A 13660-nucleotide genomic window follows, 5' to 3' on the forward strand; every position below is an offset into this window, starting at 1 on the left:
TTGAAATCTAGTTCTGCCCCTTACGAAGCCTGGTTTTGTGTTCTGGTGTGCTGCTTCTCTATTTTATTTTACGAAAATAGCTTCCTTTTCTTCATCTACATTAATAGAATATGAAATGATACCTGGAAATACTGGTTATTAATCCATAAAATGGGTAGGGCTCCTAGGCGTCTTTGACCACTGTCCGTAGAATTTCCCTCTTCACCGACGGGGGGATGTTAGAGGTTACTACAGCTGTATTGATAAATTGCCTGGAATACCTAGAGTAGTTTCAGATATTTAAGTTGCAGTTACTGCTCTTTTTTTCTTTTGAGATATGTTTAGTAGACTTTAAAACTTCCTCAGACTTAAAAGCCATAAATCCCCTAATAAGTCCTTAATTTCATTCCATTTCTTTCTAACACTTATTGTTTGAATGAGAGACCAGATGGTGCCTCCTTAAGCATTTCAATAACTGCCTCTACATTTCAAATACTTCCTAATTTTCTAATAATTTCTTCTTAATGTTTTCCCCTCCTGCTGCATGTGTTTCTTTTTCTTCTTTTCTATGGTTCTTTCCATACCTCCCCTTTCTTTCATCCTGTGAATTTAGGAAACTCAGAAGCACAAGACTTTTGAGCCTCAGTACTTTACTTTGCTTTATATAAATCTTTTGTTAATTCTGTGTTCATGGACCCAAACTAGGAAATATTTCCTTTTAGAGCTGATCTGTCTTGAATTTTGATTTCTTAAGCACTGAACAAAATATTGCTTCCTAACATGAAAGCAGACACATGAGTAAGAGTTTTGCTCCTTGGGGACAGTATGCTTTGTCTTTAAGCACTTTAAATTCGTATACTAGTTTTATACCACAATGGAGCCCACTAGCAAGACACCATTCCTGAAGCAAACAGCCTCGGTGGCGTCTGTTTCAGTTGACGGGTATCACTCATTGCGGCTTGATTACGTGGGGCTTTTAGGAAACTCCGTGATGTCGGTGAACGCCTGCCGTGTCGCTTCCTCCAGTTCTAGCATCAGCCTACGTCAGAATTGGAAGATACCGGCAACCACGGTGCCTGTACTGCTCCAGAGACTCTCAAGGCATCTCAGATGTCTAGGCCAGTCCTAGAGGTCTGCAAGTATGCTTCAAGTCATCGTTTAATGACATTTTTGGAGGCAGCCAATATGAAGCCAGGCACCCAGGCAAGATCCTGTATAAGCTTCTGTGTCAGTCACTGATGCCCTCGGTACACATTATTACTTAATCCTCTGAGTACAATTTTATTATCTCCCTAGAAAATGTCAGAGGCTTTGCTTTGAATAAGTTTGCATATGTAGTATATTAGAGTACATTGTATAATATTTTCAGTTTTATGTAAATCACTTTTATACTGAAGGCATTATAGCATTTTGTTCGTAGAATGTAATCTTAACGAATTTATTTGTACAAATCCTAAATGTTTGAGCAGTTTGTTAGTTTTTGAAAATACTGTGGTTAAGGATGGACTTATTTGAAAAATTCTAGGACCATATGTGAAATATCACAAGGAAGTTAGTTTGTGATAAGGTCACTTTTATTATTTTATTGAAAGATGCTGCATCTGTCATCTCAAATATGGTTTAAAACAATGAAGTAGTCACTTTTTGCAACTATCTTAGGAAAGTTGAATATTTTTACTTATTTGGAAAAGTAGAGCTTGTAAGTTGTCTTGAAAAATATGTCCTTGGTGACTGTTACCAGTGTGTTTGCTTGTCACCCTGATGTGCCCATCAGACCATCAGTTAAAGAGATACTGTGACTGTAGCTATAGAACCTTCAGACTCAACCTTCAGCCAGATGTAAAGGAAAAGCGAGCTTGACACACTCTCTGAGACGTGCTTGACTGTTCTTAAAGTCTAAACAAGGAATTGTGTAGAAGCCCCTAGTCCCAGGTCTTAAAAGTCCAAGTTAGGCCAACTGGGATGCCTTGTTATTCTTTGTTGTTGTTTGTTTATAACTTTTTATTTCGATATAACTCAACCTTACAGAAAAACTGCAAAGTAGCACATAGAATTCCTGCATGTTCTTTAGCTAGACCATCAGTTGCTTATTTTTTTGCGATATCGCACTTGCTCTGGCATTCCGTCCCTCCTGTCCCCATATGTAGACATGTATGTATGCATGCTTGTATCTACATATGTGGATGTGCATAGTTTTTTTCCTGAACCATGTAGCAGCAAGTCAGAGACATCATGCTCTTTAACCTTATACGTTAGTGTGCGTGTTCTAAGAACTTGGACATCCTTTTACATATTCACAGTATAATTATCAAATGCAGAAAGTTTGACATAAATGCTGATATCTAATCCATAGACCATGTTCAGAAGTGTTCTTTAGACCCATTTTTCCCAATCCAAGATCACACATTGCCTTTCACTGCCGGCTCTCCTCAGGCTTCTGTAATCTAGAGCGGCTCCTTAGTCTCTGTCTTTCTCGATGGCACCATTTTTGAAGTGCACAGGCTGCTTGTGTCGTAGATGTCCCTCTGTTTGGGTTTGTCTGCAGAAGCGGTATGTGTCCCATCTGCGTGGTGTCTGTGTGTCTCGTCACTGCTGTTGATGGTTCTCTGCTCCCCTTGCTCAGGTGCTATCTTCTGGTTGCTCTGCTACGCAGTTACATGCTTCCTTTCATAGTTAGTAATTTGTGAGGTGGTTCTTTGAAAGTACTTAAATATCTTGTTTCTCGTCAAACTCTCACCAACTAGTTTTAGCATCTATTAGGACTTCTAACTCCATTATTCCTTCTCTATTTATCAGTTGAAACTTGCCATTCTTGTGTACTTATTTCTTTAAAACAAATTTTGTTATAGCTTTAATTCCATTTTAAGCTAATTTGATCTTTAATATAGTATGGAGGTATTACTTAGTATTAACTGAGGAGAATCCAGTATACCTTTCCTGTGGTCCCTCGGTGTCATCCTCAGAACTTCAGCAAATTTCTACCATTTGTTTTGCTTTTCTAAATGAAAAAAGAGCTAGTAATGTTTATTTAACAATTTGTTTATTCTCAGAAATAAAAAATTGTCCCTATGAAATAAAGTATGATTTAGAAAAGGGGATTGGCTAGAAATAGTGATGTTCATTTTTTTTTCAGTAGAAAATAGTCTTCAGTAAGTGACACATTATGTCATCATTTATCACATTAATATATTCAAAAAGAAGTGTACGTTAAAGGAATACAATTAGAAGAATACATTAAAAATCTTTAAGAGATTGTTTGATTTATACATGGATTTATGTAAAGAGGTTTACTGTTGAGTATCAAAATTCCATGACCTTTTCTTTGACTAGTTTGCTGATGGTTGCAATTCAGAAGAGGCACAGTGATCTGGAAATACACACAGATCATTCTTGATTATGTAGATACTTCCTTTTAATTTTTTTCCCATACTGTAAGTGATACATGATCCCTAATGGCAGAAGGGTGTGAATATCTTGTGTATTTAACCTCTAAAGGAAAATTTTGGCAAACTATATTTTTTAAATGGGAGCGTATAGCCAGCCCTCTGAAGTTAAGTAAAAGCAAATCTCCAAATCTCCAGGGAGCATTATGATTTGTAAAGTTGTTACCTTTTTCTGTTTGCATTGTGGACTTTGTTAAAAAGGATAAATATTCAGAAAATGGAAGAATATATTTTTGAAACATGTAACCTCACCCAAATAAAAACACTTTCTAACTATTTGGGGAAAATCACAACGGAAATATCATCGCCTCATTTGTTTTAGTCTTAAGAGACTTGAGTGGGTCTGTGTCTTATGTGGGATGTTGATTTGACATCCTTTTTAAAATTGTGTCCACGTATATGCACTAGCATTGGGTAGATGGGACACTGCCAAAAGATGCATCATCGTCGATCGTTATGTCCCATAGTCTTCAGAGTTGCTCCACCAGTCTTTGCAATATCGCGTGCATGTATTCTTGCTCCTCACCAAAACCATCTCTGAATGTCTGAGTGAAGACCAGTTGGTTTGCAGTTCTGAATCAATCCATTTTTTCAGCCCATGGGGAGTAAAGTAGAAGGAGTTGATATTTTAAAGTCAAAATGAAGGTAGACAGAATCATTTTCAAATATATGTAAGGCTATCCTCACTGCCTCCTTTAAGCCTGTGGCAAACGTCGGTTTAAAGCTGGTCTTCTCTGTGGAGTTAGATGCTGACTCTTCAAAATCCTTTTGCAGAACAAACTTCCAGGACCCACTAGTACATGATCAGAATTGATATTTAAAATTTTGCTACCCTAAGATTTGACTCCTGTCTTGTCCCAGAGCACAAAAATAAGGTCAGTATGTATGGTTGGAGGTAGGTAAAATTCAGTTCTTTATGGACTGTCTAAAGATGGGAGCTGAAACAATAGGAGGCTGACCTTTAAAGTAGGAGCCCCCGGTTGCTGGAAATGTTCATGTGCAGGCCTCCAGACTCAGAACTGTAACCAACTGCCTGGTATTTAATTTTCGTGACTTCATCTCTTACAACCATCATGACACTTCGGAATCATAGTGTGTTCAAGGCTGAAGCTGAATGAACCAGCACCAGGGTCTCCTCCTGAGGCTTGCAGAGTGTGAACTGTAGAGTTTTGTTATATGAAATTACACTGTTTACATAGATACCAGCTATGTCTAATAAGTAATTTAGAATTATTGTAATTTCATTTTGGACCACCCTTACTAATAGAGTAAATCCATTTAAATGATCTAAATGACCACTATGCTATTGTTTATGATAATAAGTAAATGTTAGCTTTTTGCATGTCCCAAGACCAAATGTGGAAAGAAAGTCTATTGCCATCAGTTATGCACTTGCTGTTTGTGCATATTTATACTTTCACCTACCGGTAACCAACTTGGAGAACTTGCTCATGTCACGTGCTGACTCAGATCTTAACTGACTGTGGAGTATGGCTCCTCCTCTTTCTGAACACGCAGATAAACTGAGGAACAACAAATGTGTCACAGGGACCTGGAGGGATCCTCTGGTACAGCCAGTGTCATTGACAGTATCAACATGTGGTGTGTCATCATTGATTATTATGTCTGTGTTAATCAAGTGTGAGATAGGTCAGAAGGAATTAGTTACTACTAGTAAAGAATATGTTAGAAAAAAATTCTAACTCATCCTAGGTTGTCCCCCTGGAAATGTCGTTCTCACAGTCTGAAGCCTTGCCTGCCATGCTGTTTGAGATTTAGAGATGAGGTCTCCATGTCCTTGTTGTGTATTCAAAGTTGTAGCTCTGGTCTTGTATAGTGGTGGTCGTTGTGTAGTAGCACTCGTAGCAAACGCTGTGTTCCTCCTGCTATGTATCAGGCTCTGTGCTGTGTATTTTACGTACATAAGATCATTTGATCTTCACATCCCTATGAAGTGGACACTGTTATTATCCCCATATTACAGATGTGAAAACTGAGGCATAGAGAGTATACTTATGTGGCCAAATACACACGACTAGTGAGTGCAAGACCAGGATGCAAACCCAGGGTCCAGCGTCCATGCTCTTGGCCCTGAGGGATACTGCCTATCTGTTTGCTTCTACTGCTGACAAAGTACTGAGAACAACGACAGTAATAATGGTTCGAACTCACACAGCCCTTGTTGTGTGCCAGTCTCTGTTCCAAGTGCTGCACACTCAGTAACTGACTTCTTCCTTGGAACCACTGCAGGGGGCAGGCTCTGTTGTTGTGTACTACAGATGATGAACCTGAGTCACAAAGAGGCTGGTACCTTTTTGAATGTCACAGCTATGATGGTTTATCCGTTTGTAGCTCACAGACTAGGTTTGTCTGTGGAAGTACATCACGTTTGAAACCAGTCACTTGTGTAGAGTGGGTGACAAAAAAAGTTGCTAATTCCTCTCATAGGACTGATTACAGCAGCAAAACCGTGTGTTCATGTATTTCTCTTTCATTTATTTCAATTTAAAACAATGTTCACTCTCAAAATCCCTTCTGTTGATGAGTATACTTATCAAACCATTCAGTTTTGTTTAGCTTCGTTTTGAGATATAAACTGGTGAACTCAGAGTGAACATAATTTATTCCGCTGGCCATATAGCTAAGTCTGCCGTGTCCAAACTAAGGTGCTGTGGGGTTAGTTTGTGTGTGATCTCTCTCTTTTCTTTTGTTACGTTTAGATGATAAGGAACTGTTTCGACATTAATCTATGGACACTTAATTGTTAGGGTTTGGATTTTTCTGACATCCATCTTTAGAATAGAATGATCCACGTCAATAATATACTTCTCTTAATATGCAGCTGGATCTACTGATCCTCTGTTGGCAAGACTAGGCTATTTGGAGTATTTTCCAGAAGCTGTAAAGGATTTGTACTTGTTTATTCATCATTCTTCCTGTGGCCCACAGCACCCCTTTGCTAGGCAGCTGTTCTGAGATACTTGTACTAATTGGCCAAGATGGTAACCTAGGTTCTTTGATTTATTACTTCCCATTCCCTCCTTGCTCCATTACAGTTCATCTTTGTCCCTAGCATTACTGAAACTGTCGTCACTCTATGCCAAATTGAGCGGACATTTTATTTCAACCTGTATCTTATCTGATGTCTCTCTTGCTTTCGACTCACTCTTTATGACTCACTGGCCTGTTAGCTTCATTAGCCCCACTCACTTCTGATTCTCCTTATAATGTCTGACAGTTCCATTTGCCTTCTTTATTCATGGCCTTTTCTTTCTCTGCTTTTTCATGAAAGGTGGTATTCTTCAGGTATTCAACCTTGCCCCGGTCTTCTTCTCACTGTACAGCTTTTCTCAGGAGATCTTACATTATCACTCTGATTTGAAAACTCATACACCCAACCACTTGCTGGAAAATACACTTGGATATTCCAATGGCATCTTAAAACCCAGTAAGTTCTTAAAAACCGAATTCATTTTGGGCCAGCCCCAGTAGCCTAGTGGTTAAGTTTGGTGCACTCCGCTTTGGCAGCCTGGGTTTGGTTCCCTGACGTGTACCTGCACCACTCATCTATCAGTGGCCATGCTATGATGGTGGCTCACGTACAAAATACAGGAAGATTGGCAACAAATGTTAGCTCAGGGTGAATCTTCCTCAGCACAAAACAGCAAAACCAAATTCATCTTCTTCCCTCTGAAAGCTACTCTTCCTTCTGCCTTCTCCATCCCCCAGCCCCCAAGCTATAGATCCAGTTGGTATCCTTTGTTCCCCTCCCTGCCTCACTCAGCAGTGCACATTAGGATCACTGTTTGAACTTTTCTTATGCATCTTATCCTTGGAGATTACTTTTCAAAATGGCTTGGATGGGAGCCTCTTCTGAAAAGGCTTCCTGGTTGATTCTAGAGTTTGCCTCTTCTTGAAGTACTACTTACATGATGAAGGACCACCTACTTGCATTCTAGTCAATTGCCAAGCTCTGCTAATTTTACCTTCTGAATATTTCTTGGATCTGTGCCTTCCTTAAAGTCTCCAGCTGTCCTCGCCACGCAGCTTGCATCTTGACTGTGGCATAGATAGCAGCTTCTGGAAGGACAGTTCTGCAGTCTTGTTCTGGGAGTTTTCCTGGAGACTGAGTGTAGAGCCCGATGTCTCTGCTCCTATAATTATTTTATGAGCATCTTGTTGGCTGCACGGATCTGCTTTAAGTAGCTAGAATGGTTTCTGTTTCCTGAAAATGAACTCAGAGTAACATACAAAGCAGGCTTACATGGGAAACAATTTGGTCTTGGAAGAAAGAATTTCTGATCTAATCAACTTTGTTTCTTGCCCTTTGTGTCTGTTGTGTGACTTCCTTCAAACTTGCTGAAGCGGGTTTGTGGATGCCAGTGACCTTGTGGAAGCTCACAGAAAAGCAGTGACTTTAAACTGATTAACATTGATTGAACTTGGAGATTTGTATAAGCTACAGCTGGAATATTTCAATTTCCTAAAAAAAAACCCCAGCCTCCTTATGGTCATGCTCCATTTCAGAGAGTGGCGTGCAGTGTTCTTGCTTTCATCTGACAGCGATAAGGTGGTGTCTGCTCTGTCCCCCCAAACGTGCCAGTCGGTGAATGGCATTAGTGTATTGAACCCATTTTCCAAGGGAGTATCTGAGTGATTTTTGTTCTTCCTGCCCTCTGGCTGGGTTTTCCTTTGTATCTGGAAGCCTAACTCATACTTTCCAATATTAGTTCTTTAACACAGTACAAAATCGTTTTGGATTAGAAAGGTCTTTAAATTAAACAAAAGCCGACGTGATTGGAATTACTCAGTTATGCCAACAGCCTTTAGCAAATGTTTCTTTAATATTTGGATTTGACTGTAATGGAAGTTTTCCAAGAACTCTCTTTGTTATGTTTTTAATAAGGTTTCTAAATGACCCTTCGAGTTTGTAAGATTGTAGTGCTTGGTATTTTGTTAAAAATTTACATAGTCACATACCAGTTTTGAAGATGATAAGTAATAGCCAAGATGATATGTTATGCACCGTGATGTGCTACAGTTAAGAGTGGAGTCCAGTCTTACAAAGGTCTTTCTGTATTCCCTGTCACATTGAACATATTCATATGTGTTAATGAATATATTAGAATGTGTGTAAGAATTGTATGTGTATAAGTATATATGAACTCTAGAACTTGACATTTCATTTTTATAGTTATCCACAGGCCCTTCTTTCTCAATATAGTGAATAACTAAAGCAACGGCCACTCACAAACATTTGTACAGATTGTGTATCACGATGGGGAGCTTGGGAATTTGGATTTGGGTTTTGGTGGGCTTTGCATAAGTGAGCCCCCCTGGAGGCCTAATGTCCAGGTTAAGGAGAGTCAGCATCATCGGCATAGTTGAAAGTCCTTTTTTCACATGAGGCGTTAGTGCTTCCTCTGTATTTGAGACACTAGGCACACAGAGGTGAGTAGGACAGCGCTTGACTTCAGGGAATGCAGAGTATAGTCAGAGACCGAGATACATAAACAAATAAATGCAGTGAGATGATATCATTAGTGGCTGTCATTGTTTGAGAGCATCTTAGCAGCTCGGTGCTCAGCACTCAAGTGCACTGCCTTCATCATCTCAATTTCTAGTTGAGGCAGCTGGGGCTCAGGTAATTGAAGGCCCAGGTAATTGCTGAGTGCCCGTTGCCAGCCGGGGAATGTTCTAAGTCTGGAAGCAGCGTGGACAGAGTAAATGGAGAATGATGGGAGATGAGGGTCCTCCTCTATCCTCAAAGAGAGTGCAGTTTTTTTGTGACTCACTGAAGACCTGAGCTATCTATGTTGGACTTAAAATCTTTTTACTTGCTTTTAATTACACAAGTAATTATGTGCGTATACCTGGAATATTTTAAAGGAAACTGCAGGTGTATCATTCCATAGGGGTACATGGTAAAGAGAGATTCCTGCTCAGTATATAGTTGAGAATTCTAATGATTAGACCAGCTCATTAAGGAAAAAGCTGCCTGGAAGAGAAATGAATGGACATCACTGGAAACACTGAGATACTTGGCCAGCAATTTCTGTGGCCTTCTGGAAGGAGGACTGGATATGAGATAAGGTTGCCAGTAAATGACCTTAGAATTTTTCTAGACCTAAAATTCTATATGGTGCCCCTGTGTACAGGAAAACGTACTATACGCGAAGGGGAAAAGATAGAAGAAATAGAAACAATAGTTTTTGCTTATTTTACATTAAGAGTACAATTCATATTCAAGGCCATTTAGAAAATTAAGTGAAAGTTAAAATATAATTTCCCCTCAGTTTTTAAATTTTTTATTATACCTTTTCTTCTTATCTGTTATATATTCTGTTGTTTAAAAGTTACTGAGTAAAAATGGAGACCCACAGAAATTTTGGCACATTTCAGAAGACTTTGTCCTGGTTAGTCTCTGATCTGACTCTGCTCTCCCAGCGAATGAAACCCCCTTTAAGGCCCCAGACCCATTAGATTGACCTCCGCAGGGTCCTCTTGTTAGTGTTCCTGCGCTCCCTAGACAGAGAACAGTGGCATAAAGAAAAAGACAGTTGTTACTATTTTACATTTTCTAATAGAAAATGGCAAATGGAATTGTGACTAAGAGTCAGACTGTTCATCTTCCTCACCTCAGGCTTTTGAGTCTTGAAAATCAGAGCAGGTGAAAGACTGGATTCTTTTTCTTTTTTCTCCGGGCGGCCTGAGCTATTAGACTCCAGGCTATTAATATTTCACTATTCTCATTGAGATTGAAAAATAACTCCTTAAAGACCGTATAGTTCAGAGGAAGGCAAGCTCCCTGAGGACAGAGCTTTTGTCACACAGTTCTCTCCATGGGCGTAGTCACCGTGCCTACAACGGTCCCCTGAGCAGGAGGTGGTCAGTGAGTATCTGGGTCGTGCGCGAATAGATGGATTGGCAGTTAGAACCTGCCCAGAGGGCTTTGAGAACATCTCTTCATGTGATTTTGCCAGAAATCACTCACTGAATGATTAGAAGGGCTGATAAATTTGTACCCCATCTCCTTTAAATGATGCAGCTTGTTCCTCTTAGATACAGAATCCTAATTTATATCCTTTTAGAAAACTCCTGAAATTATGACATTGTCAAGTTTGTCCCTATTCTACGTCTAGAGACATTAAAGAATGCAGAATTTCCGGCTACTTGGGGCTGTCCTAAGTGACACAGCCCATAGGAGGCTGACTACAAGCACCTTCTCATGAGACCTGTCCCTTTCACCACGTCGCGACAGGCAGCCCTCTGTCTCTGGATAGTGCCGGTGATGCGGTGCTGCCCGCCCCACAGGGCTGGCTCTTCCTTGTAGGAGCTGCCCGCTCGCGAGCCTGCCCCTTCACTCAGAACCCAAATCTCTTCCCACTTAGCTGCTTCCTTCCTTGGAATCAGCGTAGAGCAAGTTTGTACCCTCTCGTCCCTGGGACCACACTTTCAAAGCAGCTGTGACAGTTCACCGTAGGCTTCTCCAAGCTCAATTATACCTGGTCTTATAAAAACAAGAGCAGCAAGAGCCACTATTTTTAGTGCCCCTGCTTATTTATCCTAAGTTCAATTTCAGGAATTTTCGACCCATTTTGGCTAATAGTCATGCTGATGTTAGAGAGACATTTTCTTAAATCCACTGTCAGATGAGGAAACTAAGGTTTGAATCACTAGGCTCATTCAGTGGACGAGTGAACTGGAATTTAAATGCTGTCTGCTAGATTTCAAAATCCAGAGTAATTTCTACTTCAGGAGTTGTTTAAGCCGTCCAACAATTTGTTGCTTATGTCAGGCCCTAAGAATACAAATGGGCACCAGGTTTCCTCTCCAAGGAGCTCAGGCTGGTGGGCAGGATAGACACAGTCGCTAATAACCTGAACACAGTGTGGAAGCCGATGTTAAATCCCACCTTATGAACTGTGTAAATTTGGGCAGTCTCTTTGTATTTCATTTTTCTCTGACATAAAGCAAGCATATTACTAATCTATTTCAAAAGGTTTTTTGAGGAATGAATGGGAGAACACGTGTCAAGTGTTTAGAAACAGTCCTGGGCACATAAAAAGTACTCAGTAAGTAATAGCTTTAATTCTCTGTGCAGAAGATGCTGTAGGATCACAGAGGATCACTCAGTCCGCCTGGAGGCAGCTGGCAGGGAGTGGAAGAGAGCAGGGACTGTAGGGAGGTGAAGGAATGCTTGTTAGGAGCAGTGACACCCAGCTGACGTCATGAAGTACTAGTGGGAATGGGTGAGTTAAATGGCGGGGAGAAGGCCAGAAGCATTCTGAGCAGAGCGGCCAAGGTGAGCAAGGGTATGGAGATGAGAACTTGCAGAGTCTGCAGAAAATATGAGGAGTGGAGGTGTATGGTTTGAAAGTTTGGCCAGGCCTGGATTGGGCACAGTCTGTGCTTCATATGGTAGGCTTTTGAATTGCTCCTCTCTTCAGGGTGTGGTTGTGAAGCTGGGGGATTGGTGAGGTCTCTTCAGGATGGCTTTTTCAGCTGTGAGAAGGAGCAGGGGGTCTGTGGGGACAGGAGGCACGAAGCCCAGGTAAGAGGTTGTCACAGTAGCCCAGGTAGAAAGATGTGGACATTTGCGTCAGAATAGAGCAAGAATGGAGAGGACAGGCAGACTTGAGAAGCATTTAGGAGGTAACATCAGCAGGATTCCGGGCTAAGGAGAGAGAGTCAAGAATAACGCTCCTGCTTTGGTTGGAGTTATTTGGGTTAGATGGTGGTACCACCGAGGAGAACAGAGTAAGGGAGGTGGCAGAGCTAGAGAAGGCTGATGAGTTCGGTACTGTAGATACTGAGTGCCTGAGATCTGAGGAGGTTTCCTGTAGGAGCCTGAAGCTACAAGATACCTGCGCTCGGGACGTGGGCTGGACAGTCGCCAGCACATGAGAGATTGCTCAGGCGGAAGTGAGGAGTGCGGGAGAAATGAGCAGAGAACCCTAGAGGTGCGTAACTGGTCTTAACGATTACTGCATCCCATTGCCTTTTACCTTTGAGGGGAGGATGTGTGCTAACAACGCAGCCCTCCTGTATTCTCATGCTCAGACAAGCTAATGATCTGGAGGGGAAGGAAAAGGAAAATACAGCTTTAGAAGAGAAAGAGAACGTTTTCGAGTACAATTACAAAGCCTCCTTGAAGAACTGGCCACTTGCCTTAAGAGTTGTAGTGAGGGTATGTTTTCCTAAGATAGACATTTATCTGTCCTAAGTTTTGTCTTTCAAATATGTGCTTTTCAATTTTGAATTATTTCCTTTTGGGCTTAGGTTTCTCACTTTCACTGTAGTGACAGACGTTTCTTTAGAAACGTTCTTAGAAATACTTCTTGGTTAACCCGAGTGGGATCTCAAGACTGCTGAGGCATTGACGATGGCACAGGCAAGAGAAGAGTATAACCTGTGGAGTGAGGTCAGGAGTTCAGTTAGGGATCTGCTGCTTATCATCCATGGCACCTTGAGCCAATGAGTGCCCTCTTTGAGCTTTAATTTCCTTAGCTGTGAAATGGGGTAATAATATCTACTTTACTAACTTATTCTAAATATTAAGTTAAATATAGATAAAAAACATCTGCCATGTAGTAGATGCAACCAATAATTATGGAGTTCTAGTAACATTTCCACCAAAGTTGTTACTTGTTATGTTTCAGAAGTTTGCACTTTAATTGGGGATAAACTTGTATAGAAGTCAGTTGACAACAGTGATGATGATGACAGGAAGTACTTCCATGCGGCTTCACCGTGTGCCAGGCACTAGTCGAATACCGGGCATCTATTCACTGCCCTGACCCTCATCACAGCGCTGAGCGGGCGGCTCAGAGTCATGCCCCTTCTCCAGAGGGATGAGCTGAGAGGTCAAGTAACTTGTCCAAGTTGACACAGTTTGGAAGTGACCAAACTGAGATGATAGATTCTGAAGAATTTGTTTTTATAAGCCCCTAAAGCGAAGCCTGGGTCATAGGCTTCTCCTGTCAGTACTCAGATGTTTCCCAAATATGTGGAGAACATGTATCGATTGGTGTGGTTGACAGGATTTTCTAACATTAACTAATATGCTTTAAAAGTTGTCTTAATGCTCTGTTAACAGTGTGATGTTCTAAACAATGTCTTTGTCTGATTTCAGCCTGTGAGATTGAAGCGGGGAAAGTGTACCAGGCTTCCTCGAAAGAGCACATCCAGCCTTTTAAAGAAAACATGGAGCAATTCATCATTCAAGGTAAATTCTG

General features: G+C 40.9%; 1 protein-coding gene across 3 annotated transcripts in view; it reads left to right on the forward strand.

Annotated features, from left to right (window-relative positions):
- The window catches only part of FMN2 (formin 2), a 345907-nt gene that overhangs the window by 226538 nt on the left and 105709 nt on the right, over positions 1-13660 (forward strand). For all 3 annotated transcript variants that reach the window (XR_011499414.1, XM_070501555.1, XM_070501556.1), the window contains exon 14: positions 13558-13650. Coding sequence is in view for 2 of the 3 variants with exons in the window: in XM_070501555.1 (XP_070357656.1) it covers positions 13558-13650 (93 nt within the window). In the remaining variant the exon portion in view is untranslated. The remainder of the gene's footprint in view (positions 1-13557; positions 13651-13660) is intronic.

This window comes from Equus asinus, chromosome 30 (assembly GCF_041296235.1).
Source record: "Equus asinus isolate D_3611 breed Donkey chromosome 30, EquAss-T2T_v2, whole genome shotgun sequence".
In the NCBI taxonomy this organism is placed as follows: domain Eukaryota; kingdom Metazoa; phylum Chordata; class Mammalia; order Perissodactyla; family Equidae; genus Equus; species Equus asinus.